Source organism: Prionailurus bengalensis, chromosome A2 (assembly GCF_016509475.1).
Source record: "Prionailurus bengalensis isolate Pbe53 chromosome A2, Fcat_Pben_1.1_paternal_pri, whole genome shotgun sequence".
Classification (NCBI taxonomy): Eukaryota; Metazoa; Chordata; class Mammalia; order Carnivora; family Felidae; genus Prionailurus; species Prionailurus bengalensis.
Genome location: NC_057348.1, coordinates 12,948,985 through 12,967,575, shown reverse-complemented (window position 1 = coordinate 12,967,575; position 18,591 = coordinate 12,948,985). Strand labels below are relative to the sequence as shown.

General features: G+C 53.3%; 1 protein-coding gene across 8 annotated transcripts in view; it reads right to left on the bottom strand.

Annotated features, from left to right (window-relative positions):
- Window positions 1-18,591, bottom strand: part of MYO9B (myosin IXB) — a 91,749-nt gene that overhangs the window by 29,878 nt on the left and 43,280 nt on the right. For all 8 annotated transcript variants that reach the window (XM_043586921.1, XM_043586917.1, XM_043586920.1 and 5 more), the window contains exons 3-11: window positions 14,444-14,538; window positions 7,938-8,000; window positions 7,421-7,520; window positions 7,057-7,157; window positions 5,285-5,414; window positions 4,334-4,423; window positions 2,166-2,282; window positions 1,688-1,822; window positions 156-277 (exon numbers count right to left, since the gene is read on the bottom strand). In XM_043586921.1, coding sequence (XP_043442856.1) covers window positions 156-277; window positions 1,688-1,822; window positions 2,166-2,282; window positions 4,334-4,423; window positions 5,285-5,414; window positions 7,057-7,157; window positions 7,421-7,520; window positions 7,938-8,000; window positions 14,444-14,538 — 953 coding nt within the window. The remainder of the gene's footprint in view (window positions 1-155; window positions 278-1,687; window positions 1,823-2,165; window positions 2,283-4,333; window positions 4,424-5,284; window positions 5,415-7,056; window positions 7,158-7,420; window positions 7,521-7,937; window positions 8,001-14,443; window positions 14,539-18,591) is intronic.

Here is an 18,591-nt window from a genome sequence, read left to right as displayed (position 1 = left end):
TTTCTGTGATGATTGCTACGTGCATGGATAGGTCAGGATTTGTGGTTGAGTGAGTCGGACGAACTCAGAAGTTCTCGGGGACGGTGTGGATTCAGGGTGAGGCTCCAGGGGCTTGGGAACCAGCTCTGTGCAGGCACCGGGCCGTGGACACTTACTTGCTCTCTTCGTCCAGCAGATAGAAGAGCCCAGTGGGTTTCTTGCTGATCAGATGGATGCAGCCGACGTTATCCGTATAGTCAATGTTGTGCCATGAGATCCCTTCGCTCTGGTATTCCTCCTGCGGGGTTCGGCGGTTAGCTGAGAATGTCACTATCTCATGGCTACGTGCGTGTTTACATAGTACACGTTGTATATACACATATTTACGTATGCATGTACCTATTTACACATACACGTGTAAATAACACAATACACGTTAAGATAGCAATGGAGATCTATTAGTTATTGCGAAAGCACTAGTAACAGGAAACAAGAATGCACGTGTTTAAACATCCATCACATAAGATGCTTAAGATTGCACTTAAAACGTCCCAGGGGGTCAGTGAACTTTCTCTGTAAGGGGCCGTGGTAACGTGTTAAGCTTTATGAGCTAGACGGGGTCGGTCACGATTCTGCTGTTACAATGTCAAAGAGGCCACACGTGATAGGTAGCCAAGTGGGTGTGGCCATGTGCCAATAAAGGTTTATTTACCACAATTGGCCGTGGGGCCGAATTCGACCTGTGAGTTACCATTTGCTGGCCTCTGCTGTGGAACTGCCATGTCCAATAATGCGAGTGACCTACGTTAACTTCAAATTTTCTTATCACAGTTAAAAACGTAAGGGGCACCTGGGTGGCTCAGTCGGTTAAGTGTCCGACTTCAGCTCAGGTCATGATCTCACAGTTTGTGGGTTTGAGCCCCGTGTTGGGCTCTGGGCTGACAGTTCAGAGCCTGGAGGGCCTGCTTCAGATTCTGTGTCTCCCGCTCTCTGCCCCTCCCTTGCTCTCTCTCTCTCTCTCTCTCAAAAATAAATAAACATTAAAAAAAAAACGTAAAAACAAACTGGTGAAGTTAACTTTAATAATACACTTCATTTAGACCCAATATATCCAAACTACGGTCCTGTCAACGTGTAAGCAATGTAAAAGATATTGATGAGGCGTTTTGTGTTTATAATCTTTTTCTTCCGCACTACGTGTTTGCAATTGGCAGTGTTTCACTCTTGCCACACGCCTCAATTTGGACCAGCTGCATTTTGAGTGCTCAACAGCCAGAAAGAAAGTGTAATAGTAAAATCTGCTAGATATTTATGTAAACCCATCATTTTTTACCCCCCTGCCAGAATCATCAGTGTAAAGGATAATATGTGGGTAAAGACGGCTGAGTGTTTGGTAGGGAAGAGACAGGTAAGCCAGACTGACAATATTCTTGACCAAAGCAGATCCTTCCAGGGCCACTGCACTGTTCTCCCATTGAATGGATTTTCGCATCTGAGCCGAGGGATGGTGCAAAATTGCCCAATGGACAAAAATATCCCCAAGGTCTGCCTCATCCAAGGCTGGGCAGGATTTTCCCACACTTTCTCTTTTGCAGAGAAAAATCCCAGGGCTGGTTCATCCACAAACTGGGCCCCGAGGGAAATCCCGGCTCTGGCTCCTTCTGTCCCCGCCTTGGGCTGCACAGGCAACAAGACGGCCTTTCCTTACCTGTTCCAGTTTGAAAATGTGCTGGTTGAAATAATACTGAAGCTGCTCGTTGGCATAGTTGATGCAGAACTGTTCAAAGCTGTTCCTCTCGAAGTCTTCAAATCCGAATATGTCGAGGACCCCAATGGACAAGCACTGGGAAGATAGAGAAAATGGTTATTGCTGGTGCATCCTCCCGTGAAGCGCCCTGTTTGGCTGCGAGGGTTCTGTGCTCAGCCGGACACTCTGCTGTCGCTGCCCTGGAATCTGTAACATGCGCACAAGGGGCCCCGTGTGTTCGTGGTGCACTGGGCCCTCTGGACTGCACCCCATCGGGTTCCTTGGGCCTGCCCCTCGGAGAAACCCGCCTCTCACCCGATACCACCCAGAGCCGCCTCGGTTCCCGACATCACAGGCCATCTGCCGAGGATGTGCGACACTGAGCACGCGGCCTTCCCCGGCCCTGCCTGGTGGAGCAGGCAGGGGTGGGGGCTCTCACCGAGACACATTCTTCCATGTCTTTCTTGTTGAGGAGGGCGTGGTTGATCCGCAGCACGATCCAGTCGAACAGGGCGCTGTACAGGGACTTGGCCATGGAGTCGCGGGCAGTGATGGCCTGTGGGCACGAAGCAGAGTGTCATACCTTGATGAGGTGGGCCCCGGGCCGCACCACGCCGAAGTCTGCACTCGCTGGAAAATCCAGGATGTGACAATAAACGCCCAACTCATCAGACACGCCTCCTCTCACTTTACACACCTCAGTCAGCGTGGACTCCCCGAGGCGAGGTGTGAACTATGAAGCCGGCAGCCTAAGGTTTAGCAAAGGCTGTCTCTCCAGCAGCCTGGGGACTAAGGATGTGACACAGGCTCAGGGAGGGCGCCCGGCCTGCCCGTGGGGACAACCAGCCAAGAGGCCGAACTGGGCTTAAAGCCAGGTCCCCTGCGGTTCTGGGAGCATCATGGGGATGCCATCGTGTGCATAAAAGCAGTAATGCCTTTGAAATTAAAAAAAACAAAAGGGGTGTCTGGGTGGCTCTGTCGGTTGAGCGTCGGACTTCGGCCCAGGTCATGATCTCACAGTTTGTGAGTTCGAGCCCCGCGTCGGGCTCTGTGCTGACAGCTCGGAGCCTGGAGCCTGCTTCGGATTCTGTGTCTCCCTCTCTCTCTGCCCCATCCCTGCTCATGCTCTGTCTCTCTCTGTCTTAAAAATAAGTAAAACATTAAAAAAAAAAAAAAAGGTTTATTGAGGTCTAATTTGCATATGAGAAATAAGAAATTCCTTCTCTGTATGTACTCAGATCTAAGTTGCGACAGATGTACCTGGCTGCAATTAAGATCTACAACACATGGCTTTCCTGGGTGGTTGTGGAAATGGGGCCACGAGGCCCACGCCTGGCACCTTGCCCTTGGCGTTGAGCCCCTAAGGGCTGGAGGCGCCTCTGGGGTCTCGGGTGTCCTGTAGCAACTTTCACATAACATCGCAGGGTACCTTTGCCCTTGGGGGCTCAGAATGTCCACGGTGCCTGTTTAAGATGCCCACGCGGCCTCCACCACCAACTAAAAATCCCCCCAGTGGCTAGGTACTTTCCTGCGGCCATCCAAGCGGCAGGTCCCATCGCTCTTGACGTGTAAAAATGCAAGAAAACCACATTGCTGGGAAGATATCTTGGCTGGGGCAAAGGCCAGAGAGAGAGGTGCCTTATCAAGATTTAGGGACCCACGTAATGGTTGTAGAAGTCATGCTCTAGCCTGGGGGGGGGGGGGGTCAACTATCTTAAATGCTGGCTACAAGGTCAGTAGTTTCCGACAGGAGGGCCAGACGGTCTGTGTTGTGATGGCCCAGCTCTGCCCGTGCAGTAGGAAAGCAGCACCAAAACAAATGGGTGTGGCTGTGTGCCCCTGAAACTTTATTTACAAAAGCGGGCAGTGGGCTGGATTTGGCCTGCGGGCTGCAGGTGGCCGTCCTCTGCTAGTGAAAACCAGCATGGGAACACCAAGACAAACACGTCCTTCAGATGGTGTGTCTCCCTCTCTCTCTGTCCCCCCTGTGGTCATGCTCTCTCTCACTCTCTTTCAAAAATAAATAAAAACTTGGGGCGCCTGGGTGGCGCAGTCGGTTAAGCGTCCGACTTCAGCCAGGTCACGATCTCGCGGTCCGTGAGTTCGAGCCCCGCGTCGGGCTCTGGGCCGATGGCTCAGAGCCTGGAGCCTGTTTCCCATTCTGTGTCTCCCTCTCTCTCTGCCCCTCCCCCGTTCATGCTCTGTCTCTCTCTGTCCCAAAAATAAATAAACGTTGAAAAAAAAAATTTCAAAAATAAATAAAAACATTCGAAAAAATTTTAGAGAGAGAGAAAGAAGGAGAGCATGTGTGCAAGCAGGGGGGAGGGGCAGAGGAGAGAGAGAGAGAGAGAGAGAGAGAGAGAGAATCTTAAGCAGGCTCCGTCGTCAGCGCGAAGGCTGATGCGGGGCTCGATCCCAAGACCCCAGGACCATAACTTGAGCTGAAGTCGACAGGCAGATGCTCAACCAACGGAGCCACCCAGGCGCCTCCTCCTCTGTCACTTTAAACATCAGAAAAAGACTATCCAGGCTGGCTGTTTCCAAAGCCCCCACCCTAAGTCATGGTTTGGGGCCTGGTGCCCCGTGACAGCCCAGGGTGGCGCTCACCTCGCTGAGACTGTAGGGAAGGATGAGTTTGTCATTGGCCGTCACGGTTTTTCTTTTGGTCAGAACCTCCACCAGGATTTCTCGCTTCACCTGTTTCGAAGTCCAGGAGGGAGAGAAAGGGACGGGGGATAGAGGGCTTGTTGGGCAGGTCCTCCTGTCACCGAGGAAGGTAGAGAAGGACCCCCAGCAGCTGTACCGAAAGCGTGCCTCCACCCACCCTGTGCTGTGTGCTATGCTCGCTGGGTTCAGAACCGTTACTCCCACAGGCTCGATGGCCCTGGGAGTATGGTCACACGGGCCCAGGTGTCACTGCGGGCCCGTGTGCAGCCCGCCAACCTGCATTTATAGATGTTGCTGAAGGCGTGGGCTCCTGGCCTGTTCCCTCCTGACCACCAAGCCCCCTCCACAAGCTAGAGGCGGGGGGTTGAGTGCCGGTGGATAAGGGACTGGCAGGTCCAATGAGAAAATGACCTTGCTGATCAAAGTATGGCTTTAAAGGGCCTTTCACAAGAGGGGCTGATGTGGGAGGCAGCCATGCCCAGGAGGCAGTCCTTTAAAAATAAAGAAGGGATGCCCTTGAGGGCATTACGCTGAGTGAAATAAATCACACAGAGCAAAACGAGCACCGTGTGATCTCACTCGTATGTGGAATCTAAAAAAAACCAAAAACACACACCAAAAAAACCCCCCAAACTGGAATGATGTGTGGTGACAGATGTTAACGAGACTTATTGTGGTAATCATTTTGCAATACATACAAATAGCGGATCATTATGTTGCAACCTGAAACTGACGCGATGTTGGAGGGCAATTATACTTCACTTAAAGAGAGAGAGAGAGAGACAAACAGAAACGAGGAAGAGGCTTTGTACAGATGGCGGGGAGGAAGCAGGCGGACAAGCCCTGGCTCACAGAAGCGCAGCCACCGCGGCCGAGCCCAGCAAGCAGTACCTTCAGGAGCTGTGACAGCGTGTCCAGCACCTCGGGGGGCCCGACCTCCAGACCTTCGTCTCGGCCCGTGGCTCTCTTCTTGTACGTGACATTGCCCAGGTACAGGATGGCAGAGAGGACGGAAAAAATCCTGGGGGAGCAAAGGAGCCTGGGTTGGGGACGTTTCCAGAGTCGTAAGACGACAGAAGCTTCCAGCCAATTGGGCTGAATTCGTAAAACCAGCCAGGTCCGGTCAGAACATACGAAGTTTAAAAAAAAAACCAAAAAACGTCCAATCTCATGGTCAGGGACCCTTTGTGGAATGTACGTGACTTCGGAGGCAGATGGCACACCTCCCCCCTCTCCCCCCAGTGGGGGGGGGGGTTGGTTACAAACTTTTTGTATGGAGGCCTAACATGCATGAAAAAAAAAATTCCAAAAACTACGTCACCATGCATAAAGAACAGGCAAAGAAAGCAAACAACTCTCAAGCGCAGAGCTTGATGAACCGTCGCAAAATATACGCAGCCCTGTAACTAGCACTCAGAGCAAGAGACAGAACATTCCAGGCACTGGAACCCACCCCAGGCCCTGCAGAGGAACTGCTGTCCTCGTAGCGAACGCTGTCCGTGAACTGGATGTCACGGACATGACATGAACGGAACGGAAGTTCCGTCCGTGAACGGATATGTACTTGTATCCGGCCTGTCACTGGAACACTGTGGTGCGTGGGGTAGGGGGGCGGGCTACGCATGTTACCGCGTATAGACCTGGCTTGGGCATTCTTGGCATCTCGGCCTTGGCACTGCTGATGTGTGCGACCAAATCATTCTTTGCTGCGGAGGCTGTCCCCTGCACCGCGGGGTGCCTCTGCCTACGAGATGCTGGTATAGCATTGTCCCTCCTCCCCCACCCCTACACAGTGTGATAACCAAAAATGTCTCCAGATACGGCGCCCCGGGAGAAGACCAGTGCTGTGTGTGGAGTCCAGAGGTCCGCAATCTACGGTCCGTTATCGTCCGGCCTCTGAGCTGAGAATGGTTAAGTTTTTAAGAGTATGGTTAAGAAACTAAACACAACACAGAGAAGAACGTGTAACAGGGACCGTCTGGCCCTCAAAATGGAAAATTTTACTATCTGACCCTTTACGGAAAGTTTGCCAACCTCTGCACCATATATAACTGTTTATTGATTTAATCTCCTGCTGGTGGGCATATTTGTGTGTGTGTGTGTGTGTGTGTGTGTGTGTGTGTGTGGCGGGGGGGGCGCGGAATTCAATCTTTTTGGCTGTTAATAACGAGGCTGTCGTGTGCGTGTCTTTGAGCACACGTGTGCATTTAGTTGTGCACACACAGCTCTGGTAGAGCCTGCAAACACTTTTCCAAAGTGGCTGGCCTGACGTGTGCCCTTCCAGAAGCGGGCAAGCGCTCCCGCTGGGTGTACTGGCCATCGGGCAGGTGTGGAGAAGGCCCCCGTGTGGCTTCCAAAAACAATCAAAAAAAAAAATTTTTAATTGTGGCAAAAATACACGGCAGGGAACATTTGGGACCTTAGCCACGTTTAAGTGTTAAGCACATGTGCGTTGTTGGGAGAAAGCCCCGTGGTCTTGTGTCTCCCAACGACTAATGACGAGCGAGCCCCTCCTCCTGTGCCCATCATCACCAGGCAGCCCTCCTTAGTGCCTTAGTTCCTGCTGGGCCATCAGTCAGCTCTCAGGAAGTGCCCGGTAAGGTGCGGGGGGGGGGGGGGGTGTCCACGCAGGAGAAGGTGGGCCGGCCGGCCCGCCCACTTACTGCTTCTTGGTGGCAGGGAGGAAGCCCACCATCTCCATGGCCTGCTTGAGTCTTTCAAAGTCATGCTTCAGGTCTTCTCCATCTTCGATCTTCAAGTTATGCTGGAAGACAGTCAGGGGCACGCTGGGTATTTCTGGGCCGGTGAGGGTGGCGTGCAAGAGGATTTTGGCTGGAACCGAGGGGGCAGGGCTCGGGACACGGGGGATGAATGGGCCCCTTTATGCTGCCTCCCTCTGGGCCGCCTCGGAGTCTGTTCGGAGGCCCAGCGAGGGCCCGGGCAGACAGCCTCTGACCGCCCGGTGGCGCGTAAACAGCCCGTGGGGAACAGAGGCAGCGTTTGTGGCCGGGGCTCGGGGCTGTTTACCTGGTTGAGGTAGAAATAATCTTCAGGCTGCTTGAGCTGAAATTCTTGACGCTCTTCCTCGCTGACCCCAAGTAACAAGTAATAAAACACGTGATAGTTCCTGTGGGTCCGAACGGGGAGGAAAAAATGCGTTTTGGGGGGCCAAGCAGCAGTTATGCTTCAAGCCGCTACTAATACCGTTTATGGGAAGGAGGGCGCCTTGAATACGTACAAATTTGAGACAATACGTCGATTCCCGTTACGTCTTGAGAAGAAAATGAAGCTGTGAGCTTTGCCAGTGACTACGTTTCTGGGGCTGGTGGGGGGGGGGCGCTTACTCCGGGGAAAAGCCCGGGGGAGGCACAAAAATAAGGGCGAAAGGTGGCTTTCAGGAGGTAGGAGTGCAAAGCTCACGGCCACAGAGCAGCTCACTCCGGGGAGACGGGCCGCTGCCTCCCGTGGGGCCAAGCCACCTGCTTCTCTCCTTCGTGCAGGAAGAAGGCGGATACGGCGGGTCACTGAGGAAATTCCCTCTTACCTCTCGTCCTTCTCTTGAGAGACCAGGCGAGACTTTTCCAGCAGGTATTTTTCCACCACAGCCCTGTCATTAAAAGGGGAAAAAAAAAAAAAAATGAAGGGAGAAAATGTTACCTTTTGATACGCTTTTCTGGAAGGGACGGGTGTCGTCTGTTACACCATCAGGATGTCAGCTGTGGACTAACTTCCTTTGACCCAAGGTAAACCACGGGCGCCTAAAGCACCTCTAGAAATACGATCAGCCTACGGGCGCCCGGATGGCTCAGGTGTCTGACTCTTGTCAGGTCGTGATCCCAGGGTGGTGGGGTTGAGCCCGTCATTGGGCTCTGCACTGAGCACGGAGCCTGCTTGGGATTCTCTCTCTCTCCGCCCCTCTCTTCCTTGTGTGTGCACACATGCGTGTGCTCTCTCTTAAACATTAAAAAAAGAGAGATTCTCTCTCCGCCCCTCCCACCCCCCAAAAAAATCTAACTATAAGATGATAACAGGCTCGTTTTCTACTTTTTCTACAGCTTTATTACCGATACAGACCGCGCATGCTTCAACCGGGTGATTTTTGACTGGATCCTTCCATAATCTACACATTTTCTTTCGAGAGCTTTACCAGCGGTCCCTGATGTATGACAAGCAAAAAGCGTGTGAACTGGTGACTGGTGGTGACACCTGTGTGCCCGCCACCATGACCAAGCTTCCTGGGCCTTGGTCATCCCTTCCTGCCTCCCACCCCACCCCGAAACAGCCACCGATCGGCTCTGCTCTAGATTAGTTTGCATTTTCTAGAATTTGAAAGAAATACGAGCATTCGGTATATATACTGTGTCTGCCTTGTCACCTCGCCCAATGATCCTCGGATTCAGCCACATGGGGGCATGTACCAGAACTCCATTCCTTCTTACGGCTGGATCCACCACATTGCGTCGGCCTGTTCATCAGCCCAGGGACGTTTGAATGTTTGCTGTGTGGCCCTAGGGCAGGGGCCAGGGACCTCTGCTGCCATACTCTGAATGCTGACAGCAGTAATGGCGAATTTTCCTTCAGCATCCTTCTTTTCTGTTAGTTTATTTACTTATTTTGAGGAGACAGAGAAAGCGCAGGCGTGGGGGGGGGGGGGGAGAGGCAGAGAGAGGGAGGAGAGAGAGAATTCCAAGCAGGCTCTGAGCTGTCAGCAAAAAGCCTGATGGGGGGCTCGAACTCATGAACCGTGAGATCATGACCTGAGCCGAAGTCGGACGCTCAACTGACCGAGCCACCCACAAACCCCAGCATCTACTACTTTCTAAGCACTGGTTTGCAAGGATTAGGTGCCCTGAATCCTTCCGCCCGGGGGGCGGGCACTGTGGCTTCCACTGATACATGAGGTACTAAAAACTGAAGAGGCCACATGTTGCCTGGGACTCCACAGGAGGGAAGTGGCCTGGCGGGGACCCAAGCCTGCATTGGCCCTGCTCCCTGCACACTCTCTGGGGCCAGAGGAGCTGGTCTTTCACGGGTTCCACCATCACCACGGGTGGGAGCTGGAGGGCTCTGCAGGCAACCCTTGTTTGAGCCTCTTGTGTTTTTAATTTTCTTTTTTTTTTAATGTTTTATTTATTTATTAAAAAAAAATTTTTTTTAAACGTTTTATTTATTTTTGAGACAGGGAGAGACAGCATGAACAGGGGAGAGTCAGACAGAGAGAGACACAGAATCTGAAACAGGCTCCAGGCTCTGAGCTGTCAGCACAGAGCCCGACGCGGGGCTCGAACTCATGGACCGAGAGATCATGACCTGAGCCGAAGTCGGCCGCTTAACCGACTGAGCCACCCAGGCGCCCCTTTATTTATTTATTTTTAATTAATTTTTTTTTTTTCAACGTTTATTTATTTTTGGGACAGAGAGAGACAGAGCATGAACGGGGGAGGGGCAGAGAGAGAGGGAGACACAGAATCGGAAACAGGCTCCAGGCTCCGAGCCATCAGCCCAGAGCCTGACGCGGGGCTCGAACTCACGGACCGCGAGATCGTGACCTGGCTGAAGTCGGACGCTTAACCAACTGCGCCACCCAGGCGCCCCTATTTATTTTTTTTTAAAAGACAAACAGAGATAGAGCATGAGCAGGGGAAGGGCGGAGAGAGAGAGGGAGACACAGAATCGGAAGCAGGCTCCAGGGTCCGAGCTGTCGGCACAGAGCCTGACACGGGGCTCGAACTCACGAACTGTGAGATCATGACTGGAGCTGAAGTCCGATGCTCAACCGACTGAGCCACCTAGGAGCCCCGGAGCCCACTGTGTTTTACAGGAGAGGCAGCTGGTGGCCGAGGGGTGGCAGGGTGGGGGGGTGGGGGCAGCACCGGGCCTCTGATCCAGGGCTTTCTGGAGGCCACCTGCCTCTCTCTTCAGGACAACAGTCTTCTGTCTGCAGCCTTGCCTGGGACACATGCACACAAAACATGCACGGGTGGGGCTCCACGGGCTCAGCCTGTGTCCTCTCTTCTTTCAAGCCCATGTTTTTCCTATTTCTTGCCCCAGCTAGTAACTATTTTAGTTATCGGCGGTTTGTTCTCCTGGGGAGGGAGGCTGCATCTGGTTCTAGAATCAGACTCCTGTTTGAATCTACCCCTGTGGCCAATTCCTTGTGCTGTGTCAGCGTAAGGGGAGGACAGTGACCCCTCACTGGCACTGAGTTGTCATTTGACGATGACAGCCTCTTCCCTTTCCTGATCATTTCTCAGGCCCCCCAGGCCCCTATTGGCGGGTTTGTAGGGGGCCAGCGATCCCCCGACACGGAGCCACTGAACCCACAGGAAGACAAGGCCTTGCAGATTGGGGAACTGGAAGAAGCCTTGGACTGTCCCTGACCCTTAGCCTCCATAGGAAATGGCACTGAGAAGTGTCACCTCCCCAAAAGCAGAACCAGGTCTGGGCCTGCTCTTCTCCAGCTGGCCATGGCCACTCCCCGGACAGGAAGTGCACCTCCTCCTTGGAGCGTGGGCAGGCCACGGTCATGGGCCGAGGTGGGACTTCCTCTCCTGAATCTGAGACCACACATACGACTTTCAGAAGTTGGTCTCTAAGATCCTGCCACCGAGGCCTCTGGCCCTGAGCTTGACGGGAGGCTGTGGCAGGAAGAACAGGCTGTACCAGTTAGCGGAGGGCCAGCCCTTGCTGGCGTACTGGGTCGCGAACAGTGGCCCCCAGAAGCAATGTCCACTTGGACCCTGTGAATGTCACCTTATTTGGAAAAAGGGTCTTTGGAGATGCGATTAAGGGAAGGATCTGGAGATACGATCATCCTCCATGATCAGGGTGAACCCTGAATCCAAGGACAAATGTCCTGAAAGGTAGGAGAGAATCATCGAGAGACACAGAGGAGAAGACCACATGATGCCACGTGGAAGCAGAGATTGGGGTGATGTGGCCACAAGCCAAGACAGGCCTGGGGTCACCAGAAGCTGCAAGAGGGGCATGAAGAACCCTCTCCTGTGGCCTCCGGAGGGAGCGCTGTCCTGCCTACGTCTTGATTTCTGTATCTTCAGGGCTGGGAGACAACAGACTCCTGTTGTTCTGAGCCCCTGGTTCGTGGCACTTTGTTAAGGCAGCCCCAGGACACCAAACACAGGCCACACAGAGGAGTGAGCTGGGAGCAAGGGCTCTAGTGTCTGGCCCACGGCTGCAGAGCCAGTCTGGGACCCAGGAAAACATGAGACAGCCTTCTGGCGTCTCTGGTCCCCTGACGGAGCCCCCAGGACTGTAGACAAGGTATAATTCTGGGCATCTCTGGCTGGTCAGTTGCCCTGCAACGTGGGTGGGTGGCGGTGCCCATGGAGGGGCCCAGCAGTGCTGGGTGGGGGGACCACTGGATGGTCTCTGATGGGGGGCTGAGGAGCCACAAGAGAAGTGTCATTACTGGGGGGTCCCTCACGCATACCACCGCCCCCTGGAGCCAGTGGGAAAAAGCCAGTGGGAAAAAGCCAGAGGCTGAAGGACTCGGGAAAACAACATTCCTGCTTGTGTCTTGAATACGAACTGGCATTTGAAACGATCATCAGTCAGGTTAGAGGGACAGAAGAACCTATATAATTTGGACCCTATCCCCGGGCCCTGCCACTTGAGGACTTCTCCATTCCCGAAATGCCGGAGCCTTCTCTAGGCCTCTAGTCCTGCTGCTTAGCTCTCCCCACATCGAACATTTGGGGCTTCTCACCCCGCTGCTCAGAGCATCACCTGGAACGGGTGTAAATCTGCCGCCACTGCAGACCCTCACATCCGTATGTGGAAGCAGAGGGGCGCCTGGGGGGCTCAGTCGGTTGAGCATCCGACTTTGGCTCAGGGCATGATCTTGAGGTTGACGAGTTTGAGCCCCGCGTCAGGCTCCGTGCTGACGGCTCAGAGCCTGGAGCCTGCTTCGGATTCTGTGTCTCCCTCTCTCTCTGCCCCTCCCCCGCTCATGCTCTGTCTCTGTCTCAAAAATAAACATTAAAAAAAACTTAAAAAAAAGAATGTGGAAGCAGGGAGGATCCCTTTGAATAACCTTGGATTATGCCAAGATGCCTTTTTTTTTTTTTTTTTTTTTTTTTTTTTTTTACTTTGAGAGAGTTTTATTGGCTAGGGCACCTGTGTGGCTCAGTGGGTTAAGCATCCAACTTCGGCTCAGGTCATGATCTCATGGTTCGTGAGTTCAAGTCCCACATTGGGCTCTCTGTCAGTGCAGAGCTCACTTCGGATCCTCTGTCCGTCCCCCTCTCTCTGCCCTGCCCTTGCTTGCTCTCTCTCTTTCTCTCTCAAAAATAAAATTAAAAAAAAAAAAGAGTTTTATTGGCCCATAAGACCTTTGCATAGTAAAAAATACCCAAAACACTGTGTAGTATTCAATCACAATTATGTTTTAACCAACTGCAACTACCCAGAATGCTTTTTTTTTCAGAATATATACTTAAAAAAAATTTTTTTTTAACATTTATTCATTTTTGAGACACAGAGAGACAGAGTGTGAGCAGGGGTGGGGCAGAGAGAGAGAGGGAGACACAGAATCTGAAGCAGGCTCCAGGCTCCGAGCTATCAGCACAGAACCGGACGCAGGGCGCAAACCCATGAACTCTGAGATTGTGACATGAGCTCCCCAGGCGCCCCCAGAATATATACTTTTTAAACAAGAAATCCTTCAGAATAGAATTCTTAAATGACATGGCTTAAATACTATGACAAAACAGATAATTCCTTATCACGTTAATTTGCTGCACACAACTGCCAGATATTTTCATAAGCATAACTGCTACACAGAGTGTAAATGAGCACGATTTCAACGTTACACATATAGCTGAGGTAACCATGCCTCCAGAACTCACATTTTCGGCACAAAATGCTGGTCTGTTTTAACTTCCACCAGGCAATCAACTTCACAGCCCAGTTACCACCCACCCACTCACCCATCTACCTGATCCATCCATCCATCCATGAATCCATCAACCTATGAACTCAGCCACCTATGAATTTATCCATCTAGCAATGAGCCTATCCACCTCCCCACCTCCCCAATCCATGAATCTATCCATCCAAGCATCCATTCATCCATCCATCCATCCATCCATCCATCCATCCATCTATCCATCCAAGCATCCATCCATCCATCCATCCATCCATCCATCCATCCATCCATCCAAGCATCCATCCATCCATCCATCGATCCATCCATCCAAGCATCCATCCAAGCATCCATCCAAGCATCCATCCATCCATCCATCCATCCAAGCATCCATCCATCCATCCATCCATCCATCCATCCATCCATCCATCCAAGCATCCATCCATCCATCCATCCAAGCATCCATCCATCCATCCATCCATCCATCCATCCATCCATCACCCATCCAATGAATCCATCCACCCACCCATGAATCTATGCATCTATCCATTCACCCACATACCCAAGAATCTATCCATCTATCCATCTACCCACACACCCATGGATCAATCCATGAATCTATCTCCCCTTCCTCCCTCCCTCCCGTCTAGCCATCTACCCACCCTTGAGTACTTCCCTGGACAACCGCTTCAACTCGCTACCCAGCATTACGTCTTTTACGTCTTCTCCTGGCTAAAGGGGCACACCTTTGGCAAACTCCACGGTCCGCATCAGCTTTGCCTGTGGTATCTCCAGAGCCACCAAATTCAAAACCTCATCAAGACCAAGACATAGCTTGGCGTGTCCTTGCCAGTTCTTGGCAGACTAGCACCTTCAGGTCATCGTACTTGCTTCTTGGGCACCGGGGCCCATGCTCCATGACCGGGGGACAGAGGTCCCGCCCCTCCTGCACCTACACCTCCCACTTTGACCCACAGTTCAGATCTTCACATCAATGACTTCGGAAAAAAAAAAAATCACATTTGCGTCTCCGTACGATCCACACGTGATGTGTCTGCACGGCCGTAATGTCAACACTGAGCTCCCAGGCTGGCTCTTCCTTACAGGGATGCCCCAGGACCCCAGACCAAGGCTGGTGGTACACAGCTAGATGCCTACCAACTCACCCTCTCACGATGCCACTCTCCAGGTAGTTGACTTGGATGAATTTCCCAAATCGACTGGAATTGTTGTTGTGGGCTGTTTTGGCATTCCCAAAAGCCTGTGAGGAAAACGGAAGCAGGTTTTCAGATCACAAGGATGACATGTCTACACGCGCCTCAGCCTGGAGCCTCGGAGGTCCCCCTGGGCGCCATGGACGCTCATCTGGCTGAAGTCACCCGGCGGCCCGAGAACTGGAGACCCCGAAGGTGTGAGGCCCAGGTGGGCTGCACCATACTTAATGCTTTATCTCTGGGTTTGGGTTGGTGAGGGGGGTCCAAGTGTTAAGTCTCGGACGTGAAAAAGGCCAATCAGCAGCATCCTTTTTCAGTTACAATTGTTCATACGGTGAACTCTGGCCCGTGGGCTAAATCCAGTTTGCTGCTTATTTTTGTACTGCCTGTGAGCCAAGAGTGGTTTTTACATTCGTAAATCATTAAAAAAAAAAAAAAAAACCCAAGAAGAATATTATTTCCTGACACATGAAAATCCTATTCACGTTTTCGTGTCTGTAAATGAAGTTTTATTGGTGGATAGCCAGGCCCGCTCATTTATGGATCTTTCACGGCTGCTTCTATACCGTTAACAGCAGAGTAGCCATGAGAGAGACCTGCGGGCCTGCAGAGCTGAAAATATTTACTATTTGGCCCTTTCTGAAAGGAGGTTGCTGGGCCCTGGGCTGAGATGGGCACTGGGCTCCAGAAGAATATGAGGCTGGGTAGGAGGAAGCAGATGTGGAGACTCGTCCCGTCCTGGAGGGGGTTCTGTAATTCGGTGGGATGGCAAGCCAGTTCACGGCAAATTTTTTCAAAGTTTATTTCTTTTGAGAGAGAGAGAGGGAGCAGGCAGGCACACTGGAGGGGGAGGGGGAGAGAGACGCAACCCCGAGCAGGCTCCGCACTGTCAGCGCAGAGACCGACTTGGGGCTCGAACTCATGAACCGTCAGCCAAAATCGAGAGTCGGTCACTTAACCGACTAAGCCACCCATGCGCCCTGGCGAGCTTTTTGACTGGAGTAAAACTGGCATAACACAAACTTAACCGTTTTAAAACAAACAATTCAGTGGCATTTAGGACGTTCCCAGTGTTGTGTAACTGTCACCTCTGTCTCATTCCAGAATATTTCCATCACCCCAAAAGAAGACCCCATCCCGATTAGAACTCACTTCCCACCCCCGCCCCCCCTCCTGCCTCCTCCAGCCCCCGGCAGCCATCAATCTGCTTTCTGCCTCTATGGAATTGCCTGTTCGGGACGTTTCACCTAGGTGGGGGCATACATACATTATGTGGCTTTTTTGTCTGGTGTCCCTCACTCCGCATGATGCTTTTGGGGTTCATTCTCATTGTGGCACAAATCAGGGCTTTATTTCCAATACATAGAGGAAAGTATGAATAGGGCATGGAGTCTGTGACTCAGTGGGGTCCCCCTGGAGCCTCCTAAGGGTCCACCACCCAGATTAAGACAAAGCACACACCCTGCCCAGGTTTTTGGGGTGCTCCCCTTTCCATGAGGTATCCAACAGCCCTAAGGGGTGAACAGGCAGGGGGAACATATGATAAAACCTTGGGGGAACACAGGGCAGGGAAGAAGAAGGTGCTGGGGGGGGATGTTCCCTGTTTTCAGGGAGAAAGACACTGGCAGAGGTGGGGGCCACGGGGCTGGGCAGATGAGGAGAGAAAGGCAGAACTGGTCATGGAGACTGGCGCTCAGCTGTCCAAGCCCTTGTGTCTCCAGGCGCCAAAGAAGGGGTGACATGGGGTGGGGTGATGCCCCACTCACACACAGAAAGGGAAGCCTGGTGGCCACAAGGAGGGTGTCAGGTCAAAACAATGTTCCAGTTTGAGAAGGCTGAGCTGTATGGAAGGCTGGGAAGGCGTGAGGGCAGCGGGAAGGAAGTGGCAAGGCCACTGTCAAGGTCTGCAGGGGTTTGGGGGCTGAGTGTAGGTGTGTGAGGGTCTGGTGGGCCAGGGGGATGAAGGCAGGGCAGGGAGAGATGGAGAGGCTTGCAGGGGACTCAGGGACCGGGAGACGTGCCCACACGGAGAGCAAGCAGGATTTTCTTAAAGGCTTCATTCTGCAGAGAAATGGATGTAGCAGATCCCCGATCAGAGCTTCTGGTGTCGCGATGTGAAGGCCCCACGAAGAAGCGTCTGCCGGGACACTTCCTTTGAGAATGGCTCCAATCAGCAGAGCCCAGAACCAGGACAGCGGCACCGGGCTGTCAGGTGCCTGGCAGATGGGGATCACAGGACAAGCAACTTCCTGCCCCACTGCCCCAGGGGCTCCAGACCCCAAGAATGGGCCCTGCTGAAAGACCTGAGGCCAAGTCACCCAGCAGGAGAGGAACGATGAAGGAGGTGCCCCAGGGAGGCAACCTGGCCCAGTGATGGAAATGGGGGCTCTGCTCGGCGCAGGGGTGGCGGCTGGGCACTTTTGGGGTTGGGGGGGGCCCCCCACAGCCTCATGGAGGCAGAACCCAGTCTGAGGAGGCACTTTCCCAAGTCAGCGGCCACAGGGGCCCCTTCTCGTCTTCACAAATGCTTCCTTAGGACGTGTCCATTGGCCGGGTTTTGAAAGCCTTCGAAGAGCTGAGTTAAACACACGGGCTCTTCAGCCAGTGGGAACGACCAGGTCCTGACGTGTGACTGAGCTGCCGGCCCAGTGGCTGGGTGACAATAGCCTGGGGCCAGGTCTGGGACTGCCTGCTCTCCCAAGTGTCTGTGGAACCCAGCGCAGGGTCCCCAGCCTCGGCACTGCTGATCCTCGGGGCTGGATCCTTCTCAGCGGTGGGACCGTCCGTGTGCTGTTGGGTCCTGAGCAGCGTCCTTGGCCTCCACCTGCCAGAGGCCAGCAGCTTCGGCGACAACCAAAAATGTCCCCAGAGCTGGCTGAACTGTCAGGTAGCCCTGCTATATACAGAGGGAGGTACGACGGGTCTGCAAGGCTGGGTGGTCGAGGGCTCTGCGGGCCCTTCATCCCGTCCTGAGGGTCCCCACGTGCACTGCAGGCCTGTGGAGTCCTGTGAGGAAGCAAACTGTCTTTCTAGGTTGAATCCCTTGCTCCCCCTGAGTTCGGCCTTGGGATCGTGTTTTGTTTGTTTGTTTGTTTGTTTGTTTGGAATAAAGCCCGTAGACTCCGCAAGTTCTGCTCTGGGAATCAGCGGGCAGTGGGTCCGCTGCCTCCCTTCATCCCTTAGGAGACCCTGCGGGGTGGCATCGGAGCAGAGGACGGGCCAGGGCCCTCCCCCTGCGCCAAACGAAAATAAACTCGGTGAGCAAGCCCTCCTGCCTAACTACGAGCAGATGGGGAAGCGATGCCCGAGCCCGTGTGGGCTCCTTCCCCCGGGGACCAGGCCTCTTTCTGTGCTGCGGCCCCTGTAGTCGGGGCCCCGCTACAGAAGCTCACCAACAACGTGCACGCACAGCCCAAGAGCCCACAGCCGTCCCCCTTTTGAACTCGGGACAAGTCTCTGTGGGATTTCTAAGGAAACAGGGCTGGCGTCCTGGGGACCGCAAGAGGGAAAGTCTTCGGGATGTGAGGGCCCACCAGCCCCGTGCAGCCCAGGCTTTGGTGTGGGGGTGGGGGGGGGGTGGGCAGTGACCTCATGTGTCTGGTATGCGGTCTCAGAACACTGCGACTTTTCAAAGCCAGTCTAAAAATATCCGGTTGCCGCTATTATACGTCCGAGGAGGAGGAAATGCCGGCCTGGCGCGCGCGGCCAGGGGAACTATTATGTAGCTGCTCTGGGGGCCGGACCGGTGCACGCACGGGCTTAGAGCGCAAGACGGCACAAGGGAGGACGGTGTGCATGGTGGTCATGTGGGGCCCGGGGTGGATGGGGGGTGGGGAGGAAGCTGGATCAGGGTGCCAGCAATGATGCGATGTGATCTGGCATGGGGGCTGCGGAGGCCACATACTAATGCTGCCTTCCCACCAGGCCAGAAAACCCACAGCGCTGGCAAAATGCTATGGGAGAACAGGCCTCTCCTTTCCTGGACACATTTTCCACCCCCCTCCTTATATAACATAAAAGTACACATCTCTAATACAAGTTGCACACTTTGGGAAGAAAAAAAAAAATGGAAGGAATCCTGATAGAAGAAGAAACCCATT